The sequence below is a fragment of the Oncorhynchus kisutch genome, linkage group LG1 (genome assembly GCF_002021735.2).
Source record: "Oncorhynchus kisutch isolate 150728-3 linkage group LG1, Okis_V2, whole genome shotgun sequence".
NCBI classification, from domain to species: Eukaryota; Metazoa; Chordata; class Actinopteri; order Salmoniformes; family Salmonidae; genus Oncorhynchus; species Oncorhynchus kisutch.
The window spans coordinates 22,321,841-22,348,753 of record NC_034174.2 but is presented as its reverse complement, the minus strand read 5'-3'; the positions used below and the strand labels follow the sequence as shown (position 1 = coordinate 22,348,753).

The window sequence follows — 26,913 nt, the reverse complement described above, 5'->3', positions numbered from 1 at the left end:
TAAATGTAGGGTTAAAACTCTGTCGCTACCCATAATTTCATCATCGAATATATAGCATTGAGTTATTCCAGAATCAGTTGGTTAGAATATGATCGCAAATACGCGTCATACAACATGTACTATCGAGTTGATTTTCTCCCCACTAGCTCTAGTTATTCAGTGTTGTTTCAGCCCTTACATCCTCCGTAGTGTCAGTCAGTAGCCATTTGTCCCGCCCTTTATCACCAGGAAACGACCAATCACCGCACTTTGGAATCTCTGTGGGGTGACGTTGCATGTATTCAGCGCATGCGCGCATTACTTTCGACGCTCCATAGCTTGGAGCAGTGTGAAGATGGCGGAAGGCTCCGATTTGCTAGATGAGGTTTTCTTTAACGCTGAGGTGGACGTGAAAGTAGTTCGTGATCTTGTGGGGTCTCTTGAGTCCGAGTTTTCGGGTCACGAGAGCCCTGAGGCAAGTAGCCAGACAGTCGCTAAACACATGGCCAGTTCCGGGACAGGGTTTAATGCTAATGTCCAGCAGAACAAACGGGGATTTGCTCAAGAGGTTGCAAAAGCAGGTATGCTGTGGTAACGTTGTTTTGCTTGTTGTTTCAAGTGTAAACGAAAGCAAACACTAGTTTATTTGTTCACCCCCTTCTCTCACCCTTGTTTCCGCTCCACAACAGGGGCTGGAGTGCAAAGGGGGTGTCGTTATTAGTAATACGTGGTCCCAGGGTTCAGCTATGGATGCCTCATCGAGTGAGTCGGACTCATCGGCACGACACGGCCAAGGAAAAACTGTTGCTGTCAGTGCCAGTATAATAACTCCTCTCCCAAACCACGGGGGGAAAGTAGCCTCTTCCGAAACTCAAACTTTGAATGGAGGCAGTTTTATGAACTGTCACAATTCAGGAAGCGCTGTCTCTCTCACTGGGACACCGCTGTCAAGTAGTTGCACGAGTAGCGGCAATGCCTCGGTAGCTGTCACAGTTGTCAACAACGGGCCGGGGTTGTCAAAAGGACATGCGAGCGCAGTAATGCCACCTTCATTGAACACCACTATCATCCAGACATCATTCGTGAACTCTCAGAATGTTGTCACCTTGTCTCACGCTGCGAGTCTGGGCACTGGACCTGCCATATCACATATTGTGAGGCCATCTATGCAAACTGCGGGATCGGGTACAGCGCTGAATGGTCCTAATGCGGGATTGCCTTTCGATTGCCTGAACAATGGTCAGTCACCCACGTCTGTGGCTGTCAATGCGGGGTCGCACATAATCATGGCAGAGGCGCCCAAAACAAGCATACAGACTGCTTCATGTGCTGTAACGAACCCGTCGTTCCAGAGCGCACCGAGGGCTTCCACTCCGGTGACAGTGGCTGCTAGCCCGGGAGGGAGCCGTTCTATCGCGCAACAGGTGTTGGCGCCTCGGCACCCCCAGACATCCCCGAACCAGCCCAACGTTCAGAACATCCAGCTTCCCCCAGGTACGTTTGTCTCTCTTTGAAATTAAATAGTTACAAAAACGTAATATACGAAAACATAATATTGTTCCTATATTTATAATGTTATGCCTACACGTTGTTTTAAAGACAGTCAAATAGAAGTATATTGCAGACTTGGTGTTGTAATAGTGGTTGTTCATTGCTTCATCATTTGCACAGAACATCCCAAACTTTCCCTGCTGATCTGTCTTGGTTGTTCATTGAATTGATGTAGAGTGCCCTGTCGTGCCTCTCAAACGCTCTCCTGTTGTCTGTGCTGCGCTGTTCTCTGCCTGTGCACTGTTAACACTCCTGTCAACTCATGTTAACACTCAGGAAATGGAAATTGATGTATGACAAGTAGATAATCAAATACTCAGATCTTTTTTCTTATCCCTATGATTTATTTATTCTATCATGTAACATTTAGCCTACACAGTAAAAAGTAGGAATAAGGGAAGGCAGACAGGGATATGGCATGTGTAAGTATAGCATACAGTTCTGGCCTGGTAAGAGTACTACTACTAATACTACTACTACTACTACTACTACTGTATTACCTGTATGCTGTATGATGATGACGACGACCACCAGAAGTGGAGACTGTTGCTGCCCTATGTGCCAGCCTGTCTAAGAAGTGTGTGTATAATGTCCTGTCCTCTGTGAGCTCTCTGTGAATACAGGACCAGCTTTGCCTGTAATGCAGCCAGTCTTTTTCTTGAGACCCTTCTTGTAGCGTAGTCAGTGTTGTTCCCCCTGTGGCGAGGCACGGTGTCCCAATGCATTACCATGTAGATTACAGCGTGACTCGTTTACACTGCCGCTTCGGTCTGTATGGAACTCTGCCGCCTTGTCTTGCCTTGCTTCTTTAGGAAGACTGATTAGCATGAAATGGCACAGTGTTTATGGCCCTTATCCAGCGATCTCTCAGCTAAATGTTAGCAGATGTGGGAGGATCGGAGCTGAACTGCCTCCAAGTACTACCTGTTCTACAGAATCCCTCTTCTGTTGATGTAGAGGAGTGTTGTTACAAATGTACTACAGTGTTACAAAGTGTTTTAAAGGGAATCGAACATGGTGACAGGACGGTTACGGGAAGTCAAATGATCTTTTCTCTTTCCCACAGGTATGGTCCTGGTGCGCAGTGAGAGTGGGCAGCTGTTGATGATCCACCAGCAGACCCTGGCTCAGATGCAGTCCCAGTCCCAATCCCAGGGAGTCATGGCCCCCTGCCCAGCCACCCCCACCAGCACTCCTCCTTTCCAGATCACCTCAGTCCAGGTTTGTTCAATAGACAAGATCACCTCATGCACAGCTACCCCCAAAAGTACTCTCCAGATCAGACTGTCTTCCTTTTTTCCTCAGGCTCCTGGAACGCCCATCCTCACTAGGCAGGTGACTCCCACCACTATCATCAAGAAGGGCTTACCTGTGCCAACCTCTGTTCCTGTCACCACCACACTCCAGAAGCCTCCTGTCACCACCACACTCCAGAGGCCTCCTGTCCTACAGGTACAGTGGGGGACAGGCAGTGGGGGGCTACAGCAGAGCAGGAGAGATGTAGTAGGATACACACAGTAGGTTATATTATACAGTAGGGCCTTAGCAGAAGGCAGAAACGTCACCAGTCATGTGAAACTTGCTTTTTAAAAATTCTCTCGAGGGCCTCTTCTGTAACTTAGGCATCTCTTTTGAGCTTGAATCCCCTTTTGTGTGTGAAAGTGCTTTCCTGGTGTGTCAGTTTAGTGTGTGTGTTTATGTGTGTTTTCTGTGCATCTACTATGAGTGCAAGCTGCAGGCTCTCACACACTCATTATCACAGCCAGTGGGTTCAGTGAATGCCTGATTTGTCCCGGGCCAACAGTTTCTGACTCCTTTTCAGTTCTCTCAGGTCTTGTATGCACTGGGTCCTTTTTTAAAGGGATCTGAAGAGTGTTTGTTGTCGGCCAGTGATGGATAGTATGTGTGTGGGGCCCCATGCTATAGCTCTCTTCCCCTTTAACTTCTTTGGGACTGGGGGGCAGTATTGAGTAGCTTGGATAAAAAGGTGCCCAGAGTAAACTGCCTGCTACTCAGGCCCAAAAGCTAGAATATGCATATAATTAGTAGATTTGGATAGAAACACTCCGACGTTTCTAAAACTGTTTGAATGATGTCTGTGAGTATAACAGAACTCATATGGCAGGCAAAAACCTGATAAAAAATCCAACCAGGAAGTGGGAAATCTGAGGTTTGTAGTTTTTCAAGTTATTGCCTATCCAACATAGTGTCTATGGGGTCATATTGCACTTCCTAAGGCTTCCACTAGATGTCAACAGTCTTTAGAACTGCGTTCCATTGCTTTTCTAAAGACAAAGGAATTCTCCGGTTGGAACATTATTGAAGATTTATGTTAACATCCTAAATATTGATTCTATACATCGTTTGACATGTTTCTACGAACTGTAATAGAACCTTTTGTAAATTTCGTCTGAACAAGTGATCGCATTATGCATTTAGATTATTGGGCTAAATGCGCAAACAAAAGGGAGGTATTTGGACATAAATGATGGACTTTATCGAACATAACAAACATTTATTGTGGAACTGGGATTCCTGGGAGTGCATTCCGATCAAGATCATCAAAGGTAAGTGAATATTTATAACGCTATTTCTGACTTTTCTGACACCTCTCCTTTGGAAAATGGCTGGATGTTTTTCTGTGACTAGCGCTGACCTAACATAATCGCAAGGTGTGCTTTCGCCGTAAAGCCATTTTGAAATCTGACACAGTGGTTGCATTAAGGAGAAGTTTATCTATATACCATGCATAACATTTATCTTTTATCAATGTTTATGAGTATTTCTGTAATTTGATGTGGCTCTCTGCACTTTCACCGGATGTTTGTTTGAGACAATGCATTTCTGATCATAACACACCAATTTCAAATATGGTTTTTGGACATAAAGATAACTTTATCGAACAAAAACACATTTATTGTGTAACATGAAGTCCTGTGAGTGCCATCTGATGAAGATCCTCAAAGTTTAGTGATTCATTTAATCGTTATTTGTGATTTTTGTGAGCCCTCTCCTTGGCTGGAAAATGGCTGTATGGTTTTCTGTGACTAGGTGCTGACCTAACATAATCGTTTGGTAGGCTTTAGGCTTCAGCGAAAGCACATTTGAAATCGGGCACTGTGGCTGGATTTACAAGAAGTTTATCTTTAAAATTATGTAGAATACTTGTATGTTTGAGAAACTTTATTAATGGGATTTCTGTTGTTTTGAATTTGGCGCCCTGCAATTTCACTGGCTGTTGGCGAGGTGGGACGATACTGTCCCATATATCCCAGAGAAGTCAATGAGGTGTCTCCTCAAAGCTCACTATTTTGGTCATACATTTGATCTACTTTATGGTGCATTGAATATAACAACCTGGATGATGTGTGTATTTCCCCCCCAGAGTCCCAGGATTGTGGTAGGGTCTGCTGCAGGCACTTCTATGGGGACAGCGCTACCAGGGGCCACCCAGAGGACCGTCACCGCATCACCCGGGACCACTGTCACCTTGGCAACGGTGCGGAACTAGGTTCCACCCACCCCCATTGGTCAGGGCTAGGTCCTCTGTTCAGGGAATGCTCCTTTGCTAGACCATAGCTGTATTTCTAGTGCTTTTATGGTCTCTGGTAAACACAATACAAATACTGCAAATTTAGAAGGATATGATAGAAGGATATAATGGCTTTTGATGACGCAAGATCCCGTGATGGTTCCTCAAATAAGGAGCTTGACTTTGTTTCTAAGGCTGCCCCTTGTTTGTTTTGCTGTAGGAGACGATGGAGAATGTGAAGAAATGCAAGAACTTCCTGTCTACATTAATCAAGCTGGCGTCCAGCGGGAAGCAGTCCTCAGAGACTGCCGCCAACGTTAAAGACCTGGTCAAAGATCTCCTGGTGAGTGACCACACCAGGGCTGCAGGAAAACATGTGGCGAGGTGGCATTTGCCACCGCACTTTTCAATCAGGTGTGGCAGCGTCACACCACTTTTGATTTAGTTTAATAAAATATATTGATGCAAAGTGTTAAGTGCTGTTTTTTTGACGGTTTTGCCTCATGAGTTGACAACTCGCACACAATTTCTCTGCTCTTCACATCGGAATGCTGCTTCAGGCTCTTAACGTGTCTTGACCAATCAGATTCAAGTAAATTGCAGGTCGCATGGTCTGGGCACAAAGCTTAAGGCGTTATCTCAACTTCTCCAGTACTTATTTAGCAAGTGTGATAATAGATCACTCCCGTCAGACACAAGCAAAAACTCTGTGGGGCGGCAGGTAGTCTAGTGGTTAGAGCGTTGGACTAGTAACAGGAAGGTTGCAAGATTGAATCCCGGAGCTGACAAGGTAAAAATCTGTTCTGCCCCTGAACAAGGCAGTTAACCCACTGTTCCTAGGCCGTCATTGTAAATAAAAAATTGTTCTTAACTCACTTGCCTAGTTAAGTAAAGGTGAAATTTAAAATAAATAAATAAAAGCAAAAACTCTTCCATAAATGTAGTAGCCTATACACCTAAACATAAGCCATCTGACATGCGGTATTGTATGGAAACAACACTATTTTTTAGTCTGATCAACTGATCAACTGTAGGCTTTCGCCTTGCGAAAGTATTCGGCCCCCTTGAACTTTGCGACCTTTTGCCACATTTCAGGCTTCAAACATAAAGATATAAAACTGTATTTTTTTGTGAAGAATCAACAAGTGGGACACTCATGAAGTGGAACATTTATTGGATATTTCAAACTTTTTTAACAAATCAAAAACTGAAAAATTGGGCGTGCAAAATTATTCAGCCCCTTTACTTTCAGTGCAGCAAACTCTCTCCAGAAGTTCAGTGAGGATCTCTGAATGATCCAATGTTGACCTAAATGACTAATGATGATAAATACAATCCACCTGTGTAATCAAGTCTCCGTATAAATGCACCTGCACTGTGATAGTCTCAGAGGTCCGTTAAAATAGCAGAGAGCATCATGAAGAACAAGGAACACACCAGGCAGGTCCGAGATACTGTTGTGAAGAAGTTTAAAGCCGGATTTGGATACAAAAAGATTTCCCAAGCTTTAAACATCCCAAGGAGCACTGTGCAAGCGATAATATTGAAATGGAAGGAATATCAGACCACTGCAAATCTACCAAGACCTGGCCGTCCCTCTAAACTTTCAGCTCATACAAGGAGAAGACTGATCAGAGATGCAGCCAAGAGGCCCATGATCACTCTGGATGAACTGAAGAGATCTACAGCTAAGGTGGGAGACTCTGTCCATTGGACAACAATCAGTCGTATATTGCACAAATCTGGCCTTTATGGAAGAGTGGCAAGAAGAAAGCCATTTCTTAAAGATATCCATAAAAAGTGTCGTTTAAAGTTTGCCACAAGCCACCTGGGAGACACACCAAACATGTGGAAGAAGGTGCTCTGGTCAGATGAAACCAAAATTGAACTTTTTGGCAACAATGCAAAACATTATGTTTGGCGTAAAAGCAACACAGCTCATCACCCTGAACACACCATCCCCACTGTCAAACATTGTGGTGGCAGCATCATGGTTTGGGCCTGCTTTTCTTCAGCAGGGACAGGGAAGATGGTTAAAATTGATGGGAAGATGGATGGAGCCAAATACAGGACCATTCTGGAAGAAAACCTGATGGAGTCTGCAAAAGACCTGAGACTGGGACGGAGATTTGTCTTCCAACAAGACAATGATCCAAAACATAAAGCAAAATCTACAATGGAATGGTTCAAAAATAAACATATCCAGGTGTTAGAATGGCCAAGTCAAAGTCCAGACCTGAATCCAATCGAGAATCTGTGGAAAGAGCTGAAAACTGCTGTTCACAAATGCTCTCCATCCAACCTCACTGAGCTCGAGCTGTTTTGCAAGGAGGAATGGGAAAAAATGTCAGTCTCTCGATGTGCAAAACTGATAGACACCCCAAGCGACTTACAGCTGTAATCGCAGCAAAAGGTGGCGCTACAAAGTATTAACGTAAGGGGGCTGAATAATTTTGCACGCCCAATTTTTCAGTTTTTGATTTGTTAAAGTTTGAAATATCCAATAAATGTCGTTCTACTTCATGATTGTGTCCCACTTGTTGTTGATTCTTCACAAAAAAATACAGTTTTATGTCTGTTTGAAGCCTGAAATGTGGCAAAAGGTCGCAAAGTTCAAGGGGGCCGAATACTTTCGCAAGGCACTGTATTTGTATCCCATTTTGTTTGTGAGAAATTGTGAATTGGATCAAATTTGGTTTATATACTGAACAAAAATATAAACGCAACATGTAAAGTGTTTGTTCTATGTTTCATGAAGTGAAAAAAAAAGATCCCAGAAATGTTCCATACGCTCTCAAATCTTGTGCACACATTTGTTTACATGGCTGTTAGTGAGCATTTATCCTACCAAGATAATCCATTCACCTGACAGGTGTGGCATATAAAGAAGCTGATTAAACAGCATGATCATTACACAGGTGCACCCTGTGCAGGGGACAACAAAAACTTCTGGAGTTTTGTCACACAACACAATGCCACAGTCTCAAGTTTTGAGAGAGCGTGCAATTGGCATGTTGACTGCAGTAATGTCGACAAGAGCTGTTTCCAGATAATTTATGTTAATTTCTCTACCATAAGCTGCCTCCAACGTCGTTTTAGAGAACTTGGTAGTGCGTCAAACCGGCCTCACAGCCGCAGACCACGTGTAACAGCCAGCCCAGGACCTCCACATCTGGCTTCTTCACCTGCGGGATCGTCTGAGGCCAGCCACCTGAACAGCTGATGAAACTGAGGACTATTTCTGTCTGTAATAAAGCCCTTTTGTGGGGAAAAACTCCTTCTGATTGGCTGGGCCTGGCTCCCCAGTAGGTTGGCATATGCCCTCAGGCCCACCCATGTCTGCGCCCCTGCCCAGTCATGTGAAATCCATAGATTAGGGCCTAATGAATGTATTTCAATTGACTTATTTCCTTTATATGAATTATAACTCGGTAAAATTGTTGAAAATGTTGCGTTTTTATATTTTTGTTCAGTATATTAAAACTTGGGCTGACTAGTTTACCTAGACTTTTTCAATCCACAATTATTAACTGGAATGAATCAATAAGCACAATAGCTCACAGACTGAATACATCTTTAATTAGGCCTGCAGTTACATAGGGCAGGACTACATGATGCAAACTCAGCCCTGTGTGTTGTATTGTCCAAATAGGTTGCTTTCCAAGAGGTGTCTGAATAGGAAACCCCCCTAGTCCTTTAAAATGTAGTTCTTATGAACAAGTACAAGGTTGCTGCAGTTTGACAGAGTTTTTCATCCTCCCCAAGGCCAGGAGATTTTTTTTTTTTTTAAACCATGACTTGATTTAGAAAAACTGGTCCCATCATAGCCCATATTAAACCTTTTTACGACAGATTAATCACATTATAGCGTATAAGGTCTAGAGTTTTACCGGGTTAGGTTACCAGAAAACTACAGGCCACAGATATTTTTTTTTGCCACACACATCTCTGGGTGGTGCCACTTCTAGACCAGACACACCACTGATGGGATCAGGGTAGAGATCAGGACTGTTGGTGTCAGCTGCTGAGAGTATCACAATAGACAGGGATTGCAATCTGATGATTAACATTTTGTATATTTCTTTGGAACTGATGGTCTGTTCTCATTTCCAACAGGAAGGGAAGATTGAAGTCGAGGACTTCACCAACAGGTTATACAGAGAGCTCAACTCCTCACCTCAGCCTTACCTCGTGCCTTTCCTCAAGGTAAGGAATCCTCCTATGCACCATTGAATAAACAAAACCAAGTTATGACCCAGTCTTCAGCACCCACCCACCAGTTTGCTTACCCACCAAACTATTCTGCCAAATGATCAAATTATCTCTGCCTTTCTGTCTGTCTGTCCTCCAGAGGAGCCTTCCTGCTCTGCGGCAGCTCACCCCAGACTCAGCAGCCTTCATCCAGCACAGTGGGCTCCAGCAGCAGGCCTCTGCCACCACCCCCACCACTGTGGTACTGGATAGCCCAGCCCTGCGCCCTGCAGCCCCAACCATCAGACCACACCTCCAGCCTGTCATCAGCAAACAGGGGCTGACTACCCCAATGGTACTATACCACCATATTGCTATTAATAGTGATAGATTATAATCACATCTCATTGTTTACTCTTATTAAAATCATTAGTATTAGAAGTACACTACATGAACAAAAGTATGTTGAACATCTCATTCCAAAATAATGGGCAATAATATGGAGGTGTGCCTCACTTTGTTGCTATAACAGCCTCCACTCTTCTGGGAAGGCTTTCCACTAACGTTGGAACATTGCTGCGGGGACTTGCTTCCATTCAGCCACGAGCACTAGTGAGGTCGGGAACTGATGTTGAGCGATTAGGCCTGGTTCGCAGTCGGCATTCCAATTCATCCCAAAATTGTTTGATGGAGTTGAGGTCAGGGCTCTGTGCAGGGCAGTCAAGTTGTTACACAACCATCTTGACAAACCATTTCTGTATTGACCTCACTTTGTGCACAGGGACATTATCATGCTGAAACTGGAAAGGTCCTTCCCCAAACTGTTTGCCACAAAGTTGGAAGCACAGAATCGTCTAGAATATCATTGTATGCTGTAGCGTTAAGATTTCCCTTCACTGCATCGCAGTGCTTGAGGCGTCACTACAAACCTGGGTTCGATCCCAGGCTGTGTCACAGCCGGCCAAGACTGGGAAACCCATGAGGCGATGCACAATTGGCCCAGCGTCTTCCGGGTTAGGGGAGGGTTTGGCCGGCCGGGATTTCCTTGTCCCATTGCGCTGACTTCAGTTGCCAGCTGGACGGTGTTTCTACCAACACATTGGTGCGGCTGGCTTCCGAGTTAAGTGAGCAGTGAGTCAAGAAGCAGTGCGGCTTGGCAGGGTCGTGTTTCGGAGGACGCATGGCTCTCGACCTTCGTAGGGTTGTTGCAGCGATGGGACAACACTGTAACTACCAATTGGATATCACGAAAAAGGGGTAAAAATTACAACAAACAAAAAATAGTTTCCTTCACTGGAACTAAGGGGCCTAGCCCGAACCATGAAAAAGTGCCTCAAACCATTATTATTCCGCCACCAAACTTTACAGTTGGCACTGCATTGGAGTAGGTAGCGTTCTCCTGGCATCCGCCAAACCCAGATTTGTCCGTCGGACTGCCAGATGGTGAAACATGATTCACCACTCCAGGGAACGCGTTTCCACTGCTCCTGAGTCCAAACGCGGCGAGCTTTACATCACTCCAGCTGAAGCTTGGCATTGCACATGGTGATCTTAGGCTTGTGTGCGGCTGCTCGGGCATGGAAACCCATTTCATGAAGCTCCCGTCGAACAGTTATTGTGCTGACGTTGCTTCCAGAGGCAGTTTGGAACTTGGTAGTGAATGTTACAACCAAAGACAGACGATTTTTATGCCCTTCAGCACTCGGAGATCTCGTTCTGTGAGCTTGTGTGGCTTAGCACTTCGCGGCTGAGCCGTTGTAGCTCCTAGACGTTTCCACTTTACAATAACAACACTTACAGTTGACCAGGGCAGCTAGAGTAGGGCCGAAATTTGACAACTGACTTGTTGGAATGGTGGCATCCTATGATGTTGCCACATTGAAAGTCACTGAGCTCTTCAGTAAGGCCATTCTACTGCCAATGTTTACTATGGAGATTGCATCAGTGTGCTCTGTTTTATACACCTGTCAGCAGCGGGTGTGGCTGAAATAATTGTTTGAAGGTGTTGTCCATATACTTGTGTATATATAGTGTTATGAAAGGATTTCCCGCCTACATCTTTCCAACTGCCCCATTGACCCCTAACCTTGAACCATCAGGTGCTCCAGCCTCGGCAGCAGGGGGCAATGGTAAGGCCTCTTCAGATGACCCCCATGGTGACCCTCAGAGGTCCGCCCCCCCACAGTCACATCATGCTGGGACAGCCACAGGTGCAGCTCAAACAGCTACAGACAGGTGAGTGGGGTAGGAGACCATGTAATACAAAAATAATATCTGTCTGATCTCTTTCTCACTCCTGTCTATCTCCCAGTCCCTGTAGTGAATCCTGGAGTGTTGACTGGATCTAAGTCGTCTCCTGGTGCTGCCTCTCTGGCCACTGTAGTTCAGAAGAACAAGCTGAAGGAAGCTGGGGGCATGTTCAGGTCAGCTATGTATGTCCCATCCACAAACCAGTAGGAGGACAATTATCACAACTAAAATGAAAGATTGAAAAGTTCTGTAGCTGTTGCCTGGCTGACTGTTTTTTTTTTGTGTCCAGGGATGACGATGACATCAATGATGTGGCATCTATGGCTGGGGTTAACCTGTCTGAGGAGAGTGCCCGTATCCTGGCAACCAACTCCGAGCTGGTGGGAGCGGTGACACGGTCCTGTAAGGACGAGGCCTTCCTCCATACCTCCACACTGACCAGTAGAATACTGGAAATAGGTGAGACTAACACACACACACATACACACTGAAAAATGCACCTTTGAGCTTAGCTTTCACTGACTGCAAGTGTTTCCCCTCTTCAGGTAAGAAGTTTGGTGTGAGTGATCTGGGGCCGGAGGTAGTGAACTACGTGTCCCACGCCTCCCAGACCAGGCTGCAGAACCTGTTGGAGAAAGTCTCTGAGGTGGCCCAGCAGAGGAACATCAACTTCAAGGTCTGTACAGTTTTGTGCTTTATTTGCATCTTTAGCATGTGTTCCTATGGTCTGGGACTTTATGGTGAATGAATGTATGTGTTGATAGGAGGACAGTCGGTACGAGCAGACGAGCGATATGCGTGCCCAGATCAAGTTCTTTGAGCAGCTGGATCAGATGGAGAAACAGAGGAAAGAGGAGCAGGAGAGAGAGATTCTGATGAAGGCAGCAAAGGTACTGAAGCTGTTTCAGCACAGACCCATTCCACTATCACTCCTATTATATTAGACTTTTAGGGCCACTAATGGTGAGAGGGTGGACATTAATTACTTTATTCTGGAGACCTAGTTAACACATTCCGATCTGTTTTCTGATGGGTGTCCTTTCAGTCTCGTTCTCGTCAAGAAGACCCTGAGCAGCTGCGGTTGAAACAGAAGGCCAAAGAGGTAAGAGGGATGGATAGGCTTATGAGAATTTGGCATAATAAAATATGTGTCACCGAAGTGTCCATAGTAGGGGTGTGTTTGTGTAGGCCTATCTCGTGTATATGTGTTTGTCTCCAGATGCAGCAGCAGGAGCTGTTTCAGTTGAGACAGAAGGAAGCTAACCTGACGGCGCTGGCAGCCATCGGCCCCAGGAAGAAGAGGAAAATGGAGGCTGCAGCTGCTGCAGCTGGAGCTGAGGTAACATGATCTCCACCTTCTCTTAAAGTCTTGTTGTGGGCTGTTTCTTCATGTAGTCAAATTGCAATCTTCTCTGTCTCCTTTTTTATTTGTCTTTTGCCCTCAAACTCCCCCTCAACTATCTGCCACTTTCTCACTCTCTGCCACTTTCAAACTCACTCTTGTTCCCTCTGACTGTCACTCTCCCTCCCCATCTCTCTCTCAGGGCTCAGGGTCCAGTCCCGCTGCGTCTGGTAGTGGTAGTTCAGGAGCATCCAGACAGTTTATCCGCCAGCGCATCACTCGTGTCAACCTCAGGGACCTGCTCTTCTGTTTGGAGAATGAGAGAGACACCAGTCACTCCCATCTCCTCTACAAAGGCTTCCTCAAATAGACACCCAGAGAGCCAGTCCAGAGAGCTGTCACCCTAACCTTCACTAAAGCAACTCCCTCAAATAGGGCTGTACCCTAGAATTGGATAAAGAGGACAGTAATACAACGATGTCAAGATTCTCCAGACCACAGTGAATGGAGCTACCTAAAGTGACTGGAACGTTTGTCTCCCCTGTATACTCTGGTTGTCCTTTCGCTCTTCATCTGGTTCTAGGCCTGACTGCTCCCTCATCACTCCTCCACCTTCCATCAGAGCAATCCTGGAACGTTCACATTTTCTACTGTTTTTATTTCCTTTTTATTGACTTTGTTTTAGAATCCCCTTTAATGAAACTGTAAATAAATTAATACATTATTATACATTTTACTTGGAAGGCTGTTTTGTAGTGTGCAAACCGATTCTACAAAATAGTCCATTTATTTTATAATTCTGTTTATATGAAAAAATATATTTTTAATAATTAATCATCAGTGTTTCTAGCGATTGTTAAAGAACAATTATCCTTATTTTGTTTTTGGTATTCTATTGGCCTCTGAATTAGTTTGAACACTTCTGATTTCTTCTTGCCTTCCTGACAAAAGAAGCCATATTTCAATATAATGTTGAACAGCAAAGCAATTCATCTAGTGATTCATTCTGAAATCTGAAGCAGTCAATGTGTCTTTAGTTTCTCTGTTTGAGCTTGTCTTGAATTCAATGTCTTGTATTTATATTCTGTAATCAGATCAAACACGTTTTTCTTTTCAGTCTCCATTTGTGTTTTTGAGATCACATCTCCTGTTTCTGCATGGGATAAGGTGTGAACTTGTATTTTAGAGGGAATGAGTTGATAGTCTCTACAATTGTATTCTAATGATTTAATATTGTTTTATGCATTTTTGGGTCATTTAGGTATTTGCAATGATGAATTATTGGATTTCAACAATAGTAAAAACTATTTTAAAATAGACAAACTCAAAGGCCCCTTTGTCACCACAAAACAACTGTGCATATGCATGTAGGAAAGTTACATTTTTATTAGTTTTATTGGACTGCATGTATTCTACCATTTCTCAAATAACTTTATTCTTATATTCTAACCCTAGGCTTGATGATATTCTGAGGTATGAATGGTGATGTTATTATTTTTTAAAGCTTTCCTATCTGTTCAATAATCTGTGCTTCTGTTCTGATGCCCCATTGGACAGCCCTGCCTAGAACTCAGTGGTATATTTTCCTGATCACTTTGATTTTAGATGAAGATTTTTCAGTACCTGTTACTTTCCTTATTTGTCTCTTACAGAGAAATCAAAGTAAGGGGGAAGCATAACATGTCTCCCTTATTTCTTGTACATTTTGCACAGACACTTGTTCATATGTAAATATTTTACCTAAAGTTTTTTAACTGCAATGGTTTTGTATAGGATTGAACGATAATAAACTCCATTAAAAGTGCAAAATATTTTGCCATATTTTCATATTCATGCACTAGAGGACAATGCTACATCACTGACATATTCATGTTCAGTTTATGAAATACAATTATTATTTGGTTATTGCAGATCTTGGATGAATAGTGTTGTAGTTTTACAAGGTCAATATACTGTACAGACTTTCCATGTAGCTCATTTTAATTTAGGTGGTCCTGATCTTCAGGTTGAACCAATAGGATTGAGACATTTTCACATTCTCCTGACCCATTTCCTGTCTGCTGGCATCTATAAAACCAACATCTATCATCAATATCTGTCCGCCAGCTCAACAGAACAGACAGACACAGCAGCATACCAGTCTGTCCTTCTGTTCTGTGTCGGTTCGGCTCGGTTCAGACATCCACTATTATTAAAAGACAGGAATGGGCTGCATAGTGTGCCTGACGTATTGGAAACAGATGCTACATCAGATGCCAAGTAACATTCACCACAACTGGGGGATTGAAACAATTACACCATTCGGAGTGTCTGTTGGGACATAGGCCTGATGTTACACTGATTGTGACCAGCTTCAACATGCATGCATAACAATTCATATAATGGACAGCTGCAGCTTTCAATACTGATTAATTATATTTCCACTCTGTTCAATGGTCATGCTGTTCATTTCCACAAGATGGCAGTAGTAACTTGCGCTATTGACAGGTGTATTTTTTCAGGTAACCTCAGCAGAGCAGGATCTGCTCAATGTGGATTTCATTATAAATTGTAAGCCGCATGCATGGCTGTGACTTGATTTATCCCTTTATCACTCAACTGTTTACTCAGTTCAATCTCCAATCTAAGACAGCCAGAGGGTGAGGTCAGCATCATGGATGCTGTTGCTGAGCATATTCCTGAACAACACACATCTTTTCATTGAATAGTGATGATCTTATACAGTGTCAATAACTTACACAAGTATGTGGCACTCCCCCAAGTGAGCAGAGCACTCAATGCTGGGATGTGAGTCAGTGTTGGTTGCTTCCTTGGTGCCAGACAGACAGGGCATCTGAGTACAGCTCTGGTGTTTCAGGCTCACCTGCCCTTTGTGCTTCGGCCCAATCCAATATTTTCCCTGGTAATTCCCTTCTACTGCACGACATGGCTGCTCTTTCAGAGTTAAGTCCACATAATCTCCAACTTGAGTGCCAGAAACAGAACGGGGACTGTAGTTGCCTAGCGACATCTCAGTGAGTGCACCTGGAGGTGGTGGGTAAATACCCTGAGCCTTCAAGGGGGTAGAAGTGACATCACTGCTTCCTGTGATGTGTCATAGAACATGTTTGTTTATGACCGCTCATTTGTTAAAGGGAAACTGCACCCGCTGTTGTGACGTGACTTTCATTAATGTTATTTATCGAAACAACTAACCATGTTTAATTGTTACACAATTAAATTAATCATGTAACAATTAACTCATTAGGAATTTGAGGCACCACAGAAGAAGTTGTTTATAGAGTTACCATCTCCCGAATTAAACTCTAAAATATATATAACTTATATATCGATAAAAGTCACTTGATCATTAGCTCATATCAGTCTCATTCTGAACGTTGCATACTCCTTGGATCCGCAAGAACCCCAGCTTTACTTATGATTCAGCACTACACAAAATTTGTTTATTTATTTACTAGCTAACAAAATAATAACACAGAATAACATAAAACACTTAACACATGAGAAAAAGTCCCTAGTGGACTAACAGCATGACTGCTTGGTTACCACAAAAGACAGGGGTAGATAGGCAGAGGGAGAGACAAAGAGAGAGTCAAACATTCGTTGATACATGTGGAAACTACCCTCAAAGTAATAATTTACTCTGCAAACGAACCACCGCCCGTTTGGGTAAGAGATCATGAATGTAAACTCAGCAAACTCACTGTCAACTGCATTTATTTTCAGCAAACGTAACATGTGTAAATATTTGTATGAACATAACAAGATTCCACAACTGAGACATAAACTGAGCAAGTTCCACAGACATGTGACTAACCGAAATTGAATAATGTGTCCCTGAAAAAAGGGGATGTCAAAATAAAAAGTAACAGTCAGTATCTGGTGTGGCCACCAGCTGATTTAATTACTGCCGTGCATCTCCTCCTCATGGACTGCACCAGATTTGCCAGTTCTTGCTGTGAGGTGATACCCCACTCTTCCACCAAGGCTCCTGCAAGTTCCCGGACAGTTCTGGGGGGAATGACCCTAGCCCTCACCCTCCGATCCAACAGGTCCCAGATGTGCTCAATGGGATTGAGATCTGGGATCTTCGCTGGCCATGGCAGAACACTGACATTCCTGTCTTGCAGGAAATCACGCACAGAACGAGCAGTATGGCTGGTGGCATTGTCATGCTGGAGGGTCATGTCAGGATGAGCCTGCAGGAAGGGTACCACATGAGGGAGGAGGATGTCTTCCCTGTAACGCACAGTGTTAAGATTGCCTGCAATGACAAGTGCAGGCCGATGATGCTGTGACACACCGCCCCAGACCATGACGGACCCTCCACCTCCAAACGATCCCACTCCAGAGTACAGGCCTCGGTGTAACGTTCATTCCTTCGACGATAAACGCAAATCCGACCATCACCCCTGGTGAGACAAATTCGCAACTCGTCAGTGAAGAGCACTTTTTGCCAGTCCTGTCTGGTCCAGCGACAGTGAGTTTGTGCCCATTGGCGACATTGTTGCCGGTGATGTCTGGTGAGGACCTGCCTTACAACAGGCTTACAAGCCCTCAGTCCAGCCTCTCTCAGCCTATTGAGGACATTCTGAGCACTGATGGAGGGATTGTGTGTTCCTGGTGTAACTCAGGCAGTTGTAGTTGCCATCCTGTGATGTTCGGAGGTACCGATCCTGTGCAGGTGTTGTTACACGTGGTCTGCCACAGCGAGGGCGATCAGCCGTCCGTCCTGTCTTCTTGTAGCACTGTCTTAGGCGTCTCACAGTATGGACATTGCAATTTATTGCCCTGGCCACATCTGCAGTCCTCATTCCTCCTTGCAGCATGCTGAAGGCACGTTCACGCAAATGAGCAGGGATCCTTGGCATCTTTCTTTTGGTGTTTTTCAGAGTCAGTAGAAAGGCCTCTTTAGTGTCCTAAGTTTTCATAACTGTGACCTTAATTGCCTACCGTTTGTAAGCTGTTAGTGTCTTAATGACCGTTCCATAAGGGTTTATTAATTGAACAAGCATGGGAAACAGTGTTAAAACCCTTTACAATGAATTTCTGTGAAGTTATTTTAATTTTTACGAATTATCTTTGAAAGACAGGGTCCTGAAAGTTTATTTACGTGTAGATATCTTTGTTCATCATCTCTCTGTTGAAACCAGTCAATCATTCTATGGGGAAGTTGTAGTGTCCCACTTCGGTGAAAGGCTCTGATTTTCCACCAGAGGTCACAATGTCCTTCTTAGTTGTCTTGATCTTGTACTGGAGTGTTCAAATAGAACAGATACACAGTGATTGTCTGAGATGGGATTTTCTCCTTCCCACCTCGTGTCTTTAGTCAATGTTCTAGGACCACTTGTATATGCCCAGCTACAGACTGGCAATGTTAGGGTCTAGTCTTTATCTTCTAGTGTTGAGAGTTTCAGGGTTTCCAACCATTTCAATATGTGGACCACGGTCTCACGTCTTCTGGTATGGTGTGTTAAATCTTAGCGAGTCCTTTTAAGCACTCTGGTCGGAAAGGGCAGTTCCATCACACTGACACACTATTCTGACCTAATTCGGAGTGTGGCTACCTAATGTGCAAAGGACGTGAAAAAACATTATCTCATTAGAAAACCAAAATCACATTCCTATCTTAACAAAAATAGTTTAATCCTTGTATTATTGTATTAACATCATATTGGATGGAAACTTGACAGCCAAAGGGGGTTTCCTTCCTCAGTTACAGTATTTGGTTCATAAAGTTTTTAATAACATCACAAGATGACAAGCAATATGACATGATTATTCTTTAGATCCCCACGGACCATTCCTAACATTTCTATTTTAGAAATATTGTTCCAGTATTCACTTTTTCAGTGTTATTGTTTTGGCAGCAAAAGTCTCTTCATACTGAACAGCAGGAGGGAGATTCCCCTCCTCCCTAATTTATGACAGAGTAATAAGGTGTCAAAAATGGCCCAGCCCCCCCCCCCTTTCCTCATCTGTGGGTGAGAGGGGTCTGGTCATTGTCAGACATTTGCCAAGCTGATCTGAATCCTTGGATCCTCAGCAAGGAGAGTTATGACACTGCTAATTTGGTATCGTTATTTGGCTTGCTCCTCAAGAAATGCTACTTCTTTGAATATTTTTCTTCTTCTTTGGAATTTAATATGTTGCTTTTTCCTCCTCTATTCTTCCTCAGAAATCCACCTTTTTGTGTCCCTGTCCCAATATTCCTCTTCTCCCGACTTTGTTTGCACCCCGGTGGCATCCCGACATAACACCCTCAAATAATCATCCTGCTCACCTCAGAAACGTGTCCTCTCTGGACACCAAGATTTTTAGACCATGAGCAGTGGCCACACACAGAAAAAAGACCCCCAAACTCAACTCTGTTCTACTAGGAAAACCTTCAGCTCTCCGCTTCTGTCGTCTCTCTCGCAGAACAATCTTCATGCCTGACTCCAGCTGTCCGCCCAACTATTTACCTAATGCCGATGGGAACTAATTTTGTGTAGCACAAAGTGTGATACCCCAAGAAATGCCGGCGGCCATTACAGAAGCCAAACGTGAGTTCTTCTTGGGGCGGCAGGTAGCCTAGTGGTTAGCGCTGCTGGATTGAATCCCCGAGCTGACAAGGTACAAATCTGTTGTTCTGCCCCTGATCAAGGCAGTTAACCCACTGTACTCTGGGCGCCAAAGATGTGGATGTTGATTAAGGCAGCACCCCACACCTCTCTGTTTCAGAGGGGTTGGGTTAAATGTGGAAAAAACATTTCAGTTGAATACATTCAGTTGGACAACTGTCACGTACGTTAGAATAACTGGAACAAAGCGCAGCGTGATCTGAGTTCTACATCTTTTATTACAATGTGAAACTCAAAGCAAAACAAAACAATAAAGAACAAACGAACCCTGACAACAAATGCTGTGCTAACAGGCAACTAACCATAAACAATATCCCATAACCCACAGGTGGAAAAAATGCTACTTAAGTATGATCCCCAATTAGAGACAACGATTACCAGCTGCCTCTAATTGGGAATCATACACAAACCCCAACATAGAAAATAAAACCTAGAATCCCACATAGAAAATATAAACTAGACTAAATTCCCCAGTCACGCCCTGACCTACTCTACCATAGAAAATACAAGCTTTCTATGGTCAGGACATGACAACAACTGACTAGGTCTTCTTCCTTTATGATGTATTGGTGAATTCACAATTTAATGTGCATTCCACCATCTACTATGCGGGATGTAAATAGGATTCCCCACAAAAACTGAATTTTCTGTTAAAATAAATAAAACAGATCTGATCCCTACACAGGCTCAAGGGGAACCTGGAACCTGGTCTTCTGGCGCCAGTACCCCTTGCAAGTCTTCCAATGTAAAATCCTTGATTCCCAAAAACGTTCCTCCTGCAGCCACAATAATGTCTAGTTTCTTCGACTTCTTTGAGACTTGTGCTGTACAGTATATATAACTGTGGCAATGAACGCAACAAAATCCACCTTTTTAACACACAGGCCAAATGTGAGTTGGCTTGGGGGTGTGATTTAATGTGGGTCTTTTGTGGGTGTGTCCTTGCCTCCACCAAGACACACCCATCTGTCAGAACCTTGCCCACACAGCTGTTTCCCCCCACTCCATCACAACAAACAAACCTCCTGCAGGTTGAGTTCAATAACTACAGGCATATGTATGGTAAGATGCCAGAGGAGGCTTTGAATAGGTTAGTAGCCTACAGAGTAACATTAGAATAATGCAATTGCTAAATTTATAACATATACAACTTATAACAAGTGTTTTGATAACTTTCAAATATAGTAACAGGTCCATGTAGAATAAATAACCCTTTACATAATATCATAGAAGCAGTGTTCTGTAATATAACAATTTGCAGCTTTCACCTTTCATTGTCATTCCCAGCCAATACAGATACTATTGGAATTTTGTCTGGTGGTAATGGGACTGGTGTACACTGGCAAACATGTCAGAGTGGTCATACCTTCCTGTGTGGTGTCCTGAACAGGAGTTCCCTGATCCTGTTGAACAGTACACTGGGTTTCTCCCTCCCCATATTGACTGATGCCATTCAATTCAAGTGTCTGGTAAAAAATGTATGCCAAGTGCCAGATCTCTCTCCATTTAGATACATCAGTGTCAAGCACCTCTGTCAGTCTGGACTTCATCACATCATCTTGCATGTCTCCAACTGCTGGCTCCATACATGTTTCTGTAAACACATACACACATAGTGATGGTTCTATTACCAATGGCAGTTAGGATAGGTAATATCTGACACAAACAGTTACTATGTTGAAGCTTGTACAGGACAGATAAAAACCTACCCAATTATGGTCTCCCCATTAAACGACAGAGGCTGGAGTCTGGGAAAAGCCTATCCAGTCATCTCCATCTGTACAAATAGGCCGGGTTGAGGCAGAGTCATCAGTGACACATGGAATGAAAAAGGTGTTGCAAATACTGGACATTTCTGCTGCACTGTATTCTTAGTAATCACCTTCAGTCCCACATTGTGGAAGTGTTAAGTGCCAGGTCTCACTCCATTCAGAGACGTCAGTATCAAGCCTGTCTGCCGGTCAGGACTCCATCACTACATCTTGCTAGTCTCCAAGTGGTGGCTCCATAGATGCATCTGTGAAATCATTCTGTACACAGTCACTGTTCTATTACCAATGGCAGTTCAGATTAGTGATATCTGACAAACAAACATATACAAAGTCAGAACCTTTGTACTTTAGCAATAGCTGGTGGTGAAAGGAAGAGGTCAAGCCAAAGAACGTTCCCGTTGTTACCTACTTAGATAGACGTGCTCTTGAAGGGCCATGATGGTTAAAAGTTAACAACGGTTGAAATGAAGAAGAGGCTCAGTCCCAGAGGACCAGAGGTCAGGTTCATATGAGTTTTTACAGTTTGAATGAAAAAGTCAAAGATCATGTAGCAGCTGACCTCCATCTCCATGAAGAGGAAGAACACCTATCCCTTATTTACAACAACTTATTTCTCCTATTTACATTCATGATTTTCATTGTTCCAGAGTGGGTTAACTTTGACTTTAGGGTCGTTGAGTATTTGGGTCAAGTGGAGTAGTGTGCCCCACCCTGGAAATGCTATAATAAGCCCAGTGTTTGGCACTGGAATGGGTTCATAACCGCAACTGAACCTATGAAGTCTTGACTGGGATTAATAGCTTGTTGCCCTCTTTAAAACCTGTTGGCACCACACGTCCCGCTAGGGCACCTTCCCCCACTGCTCAACTGACACAGTAGCACACAGAACGCAAAAAATATTCTTAGAAATATTTAACCTCCACACATTAACAAGTCCAATAGCTCAAATGAAAGATAAACACCTTGTTCATCTAGCCACCAAGTCAGATTTCTAAAATGTTTTAAGGCGAAAACATAGCACATATTTATGTCAAACCACCACCAAAGATAGGCTAATTTACATAGCCATTTTGTAGAACAATAGATGCAATCACAAAAGCAGGATTAAAAGTAAAATAATTCACTAACCTTTTGAAAATCTTCATCAGATGACAGGAATAGGACATGTTATACAGTACATTTATGTTTTTTTCAATAATATGCTAATTATATCCATAAATCACGGTTTACATAGAAGGTCATGGCTAAAAAATGCTACAACAATGCCCGGAGAAATTATGATAACTCTGCCAGATAACAGAAATACACATCATAAACGTTGAGTAAATATACATGTTCTACATATACTTAGAAAGATACACTTCTTCTTAATAAAACAGCTGTGTTACATTTATTTTTAACGTTACAGAATTCGTTCACTTGTCAATAATATGAGACGGCGCTCATAGATTAGCAATATGGCTTCGCTATTTCGGAGTCCACAGAAACACATAATAACCACATAAATCTTCCCTTACCTTAGCCGTTGTTCGATCAGAAGTCGTGGAAGAAGTCATACTTGCCAAAACCAGCGTTTCCCTTTCAAATGTGTGTCTTTGTGTTGTCAAACGAGACTAATTTCGGCTGAAAAGCACTCAAAAATCTATGGGTTGCGCATCGAAACTTCAAAATTACATATTATATGTCGACTAAACTGGTCAAACTAAGTTCAAATTCGAGCTAAAACATGTTTTAATCATATATAAAAGATCTAAGCTCGAAAGGAGAAGCCTACGTCGTTTGGTGGATCTTGGAACAAAGGGAGAGAAATTGCAGACGCGCGTACGTATTATTGCGTGACCGGAGGGTTTCGCCCCGCCAAAGGGTGAGGGAGCGCGCAATCTTCACAAGGACGCGCCCCATTGAAAGAGGACATCGCGCTGAAGAGATAGAAACTGTTTCCAGATCTGTAGCTGGTTGGGAAGGGTGGGGGCGATGACGTCAAAGTTGGGCCAACTTTTCTGATGACAGAAAGAGTTTGGAAGAATGGATGCCCTGTGAGTTCTGCTTTACATAGAGACATAATTTAAACGGTTTTAGAAGCTTTAGAGTGTTTTCTATTCAATAATATTTATTATATGCATATATTAGCAATTTTTTACAGATTTTTTGTCAGTTTACTATGGGCACGCATTTCTCCAACGGGGGCAGTATTCTGCCCTAGCCTTAACAGGTTTGTGTCTCATTCAGACTAGCCCACTGCCGCAGGCCACACACACATGCACGCGTGCATGCACAAACACACATACACTCAGTGGCGACCGTCATTCAGGGCAGGTGGGGCAGAGCCTGTTTGGGCTTGCCTGTTTTGCATATTATTTTGGCATTAATACACGTCCCATATCAGTTTGTAACAATGTAAAAAAGTATATATTTCATTGAGTTAATAAAGCCGGATACAAACATGGTCTCCTTTTTGTTTTCTTGAGTAAGGCAGCTCCAAAATGGTGGTAGGGGCAAGTCAGCAGAAAATATGGAGCATTGCGCCGTGATTGGCTCAGTGTTCTGTCACTCATGGGGACTTTACGTCACTGCCAAGTGTAAGAGGAGACATCGTCAATCAATTTTTCATAAACTAAGAAGCATAAATAACAATAACTTATTGTATGGATTCATGCATAGGGTGCTATAGCACTGGCTCAGCCTCGTCCCAAGAAACTTTGCACGGCCTCCCATTTCAACCTCTAGCATTCTAGCAATTTGACTGGGGAGGTCATGATACACAGTCACCTGCACAAATCCATGAAGAAAAACAAAAGATGCACACAGTTCATGAGATTCAAAGCTATATCCTCATAGACAGTGCATGCAACAATGGAGTTTAACTTCTCTAGGGTAGGGGGCAGCATTTGGAATTTTGGATGAAAACCATGCCCAAATTAAACTGCCTTCTACTCAGGCCCAGAAGATGGGATATGCATATAATTGGTAGATTTGTATAGACAACACTCTAAAGTTTCCAAAACGGTTAAAATAATGTGGTGAGTATAACAGATCTCATTTGGCTGGCGAAAACCTGAGAAAAATCCATTCAGGAAGTAGGGTTTTTGTTGTTTTTGTAGTTTTCTATTCAATGCCATTACAGGATCCATTAACTTAGGACACAAATTGCAGTTCCTATGCCTTCCACTAGATGTTAACAGTCTTTAGAAATTGTGTCAGGCTTGTATTCTGAAAAATGAGGGAGTAAGAGCAGTCTGAATGAGTGGACCCTGCCGTGTCACAGAGCTTTTTCATGCTCGCGACCGAGAGAGTGCCTTTCTTTTTTACCTTTTATATTGACAACGTTATTGTCCGGTTTAAATATTATCGATTATTTCGGCTAAAAATGGATATAAAGAGAGACTTTATCGAACAAAAGGAACATTTATTGAATAAATGAATGTCTTCTGAGTGCAAACATATGAAGATCATCAAAGGTATGTGATTAATTTTGTCTCTATTTCTTCTACTTGGCTGGTTACTGTTTGTAATGATTTGTCTTCTGGGCTATGTTCTCAAATAATTGTAAGGTATGCTTTCGCCGTAAAGCATTTTTGAAATCTGACACCATGGTTGAATTCACAAGAAGTTAATCTTTAAACCAATGTAAAATAGTTGTATTTTCTGTATTTCTGTCATTTTTACAATGAGTATTTCTCTAGCGTCCCATGTACTCTAGAGAGGTTAATAAAATAAGTTTTAGCTATCTATCACACTCCAATGGATCAGCATGGTGGAAATAACTATTTCCATCCCAGAAACTAAAATTAGGACATCTTGTTGGACAAATCCAGGTAGTGACTCCGGGTTTAAGTTAAATGTATTCCTTGGTGCCTAATGAACATGACCCAAGACAAGCATCATGATTCCACTACTTATAAGGCAACTCCTATAGTCTCTATGTGCCATTAACACCATACCTGCTATAGTTCCTGAGCATTATCACTATCATCAAAAACATAATTTGGTAATGGAAATGAGATTAGGATCAGTTTCACTCTCCCCAATCACCAATCAATCCATCAGTTTTAAAAATCATTCCGTTTCCAAATCATAATCAAAACCCAATTAATTATCCAACCCAAATTTACAATGACATTGCTCAGTTCAGTTTAAATTGGTCCTATCACTCAAAGTCAAAAACACATCAACATTGGCAGAATGTACATTTATGTTAACATCCAGTATAATTATCCTATAATTCTACTATTAATTTTCTTTTCACGATTATAATACAGATCAGTATCTTAATGCATCTTAATCTAAATTACTATTTTTCTATTTTGTATAGTGTGTAGACCTCTACAATCAACCAAAATAAACCATTTTATACTAAATCAATTTTGGACATACTGTCAACATCATTGCAGAGCCACAGGATCAGGAAATTAGACCTATAACCCATCGGGAGAAATCCCAACAATCCAGCAGACCTAATCTGGTGAGATTTGTATCAAAACAGAACAGAACAAACAACACAACAATACACACCTTCGCATATCACTCAATACACTCCTACATATCATTCAAGGTGTGTAAACTTCAATCCAAAACCTCAGAGGACTGTTACCTCCCCCATTTTTACACATGACTCCCAATCCGAGTCATGTGTAAACAAAAACAACACTACTACTGGTCAGAAAATAAAACAAAATCATTTAAACAACAAAATCGATTTAGAATCACTATCCTTAAGAACGTCATAAAGAAAATAATTGTACCCATACGGTCATAGTAAAATAAACTTAAGACAGCCTATGCTTAGTTAAAGGCAATGACCTCTCCATCTTCCCGTTGGTTCAAATCACAAATATGGCTTAGAACTATAAACTTCATCATAATTAGCAATATTACAAATTACCTTCAAATTACCTTTCCAGTGAGGGTGATCAAACCACACTGGAAAGTCAGGTCAATACTGAAACAAAATAATAGAAATACAAATTAGAAATGTCTATATTACACTCAAACTAAATAAAAACGAGTAAATCAGGTCTGAAAATGAATTGAAACTTTATTGAATGTCAAATACAAATCATTAAAACTAATATAAAAACACAAAACTATAATAACCTTGGCACGCTCGCACACACACCCAGGCCGAGTGGGGAAAGGACCTCTCATCTGTGTAAACCAATAAATGAAAAACCAATCACCATTTACACAGCCACCTTTCACACCCATGCACACACAGACGCGGGCACGCACACACACAATGCAAACCTACACTCTTGGATACTTTATTGCAGACCTACAAAGTATTCAGACCCTTTTACTTTTACCACATTTTGTTACATTACAGCCTTATTCTAAAATGGATTCAATTGTTTTTTTCCCCTCATCAATCTACACACAATACCTCATAATAACAAAGCAAAAACATGTTTTTGAATACTTTACATAAGTATTCAGAACCTTTACTCAGTACTTTGTTGAAACACCTTTGGCAGTGATTACAGCCTCAAGTCTTCTTGGGTATGGCGATACAAGCTTGGCACACCTGTATTTGGGGAGTTTCTTCCATTCTTCTCTGCTGTTCCTCTGAAAATCTGTCAGGTTGGATGGGGAGCATCGTTGCTGCACAGCAATTTTCAGGTCTCTCCAGAGATGTTAGATCAGGTTCAAGTCTGGGCTCTGGCTGGGCCACGCAAG

The 26,913-nt window shown here is 42.6% G+C and overlaps 1 protein-coding gene and 1 long non-coding RNA gene across 5 annotated transcripts in view; one reads left to right on the top strand and one right to left on the bottom strand.

Moving 5' to 3' along the window:
- Positions 1 to 14,664, top strand: part of LOC109897453 (transcription initiation factor TFIID subunit 4) — a 30,987-nt gene extending 16,323 nt beyond the window's left edge. The window contains exons 1-16 of one of the 4 annotated variants that reach the window (XM_020491960.2): positions 58 to 560; positions 669 to 1,473; positions 2,597 to 2,751; positions 2,836 to 2,982; positions 4,916 to 5,029; positions 5,283 to 5,405; positions 9,179 to 9,268; positions 9,414 to 9,608; positions 11,353 to 11,488; positions 11,565 to 11,685; positions 11,793 to 11,962; positions 12,049 to 12,179; positions 12,268 to 12,393; positions 12,549 to 12,605; positions 12,723 to 12,842; positions 13,048 to 14,664. In XM_020491960.2, the coding sequence (XP_020347549.1) occupies positions 507 to 560; positions 669 to 1,473; positions 2,597 to 2,751; positions 2,836 to 2,982; positions 4,916 to 5,029; positions 5,283 to 5,405; positions 9,179 to 9,268; positions 9,414 to 9,608; positions 11,353 to 11,488; positions 11,565 to 11,685; positions 11,793 to 11,962; positions 12,049 to 12,179; positions 12,268 to 12,393; positions 12,549 to 12,605; positions 12,723 to 12,842; positions 13,048 to 13,215 (2,712 nt within the window). In that variant the 5' untranslated portion in view covers positions 58 to 506 and the 3' untranslated portion in view covers positions 13,216 to 14,664. Of the gene's footprint in view, positions 1 to 53; positions 1,474 to 2,596; positions 2,752 to 2,835; positions 2,983 to 4,915; positions 5,030 to 5,282; positions 5,406 to 9,178; positions 9,269 to 9,413; positions 9,609 to 11,352; positions 11,489 to 11,564; positions 11,686 to 11,792; positions 11,963 to 12,048; positions 12,180 to 12,267; positions 12,394 to 12,548; positions 12,843 to 13,047 lie in introns of those variants that run through there. The other 3 variants (XM_020491967.2, XM_031801855.1, XM_031801807.1) reach the window with 3 other exon arrangements.
- A 5,268-nt stretch (positions 14,665 to 19,932) lies between these two features.
- LOC109908175 (uncharacterized) lies at positions 19,933 to 22,106 on the bottom strand. Its single transcript, XR_002257638.2, has 3 exons — positions 21,351 to 22,106; positions 21,178 to 21,245; positions 19,933 to 21,062 (listed from the first exon to the last, which is right to left on the bottom strand). It is a non-coding gene; the product is annotated as an uncharacterized LOC109908175 (long non-coding RNA).
- Positions 22,107 to 26,913: the final 4,807 nt, after the last annotated feature.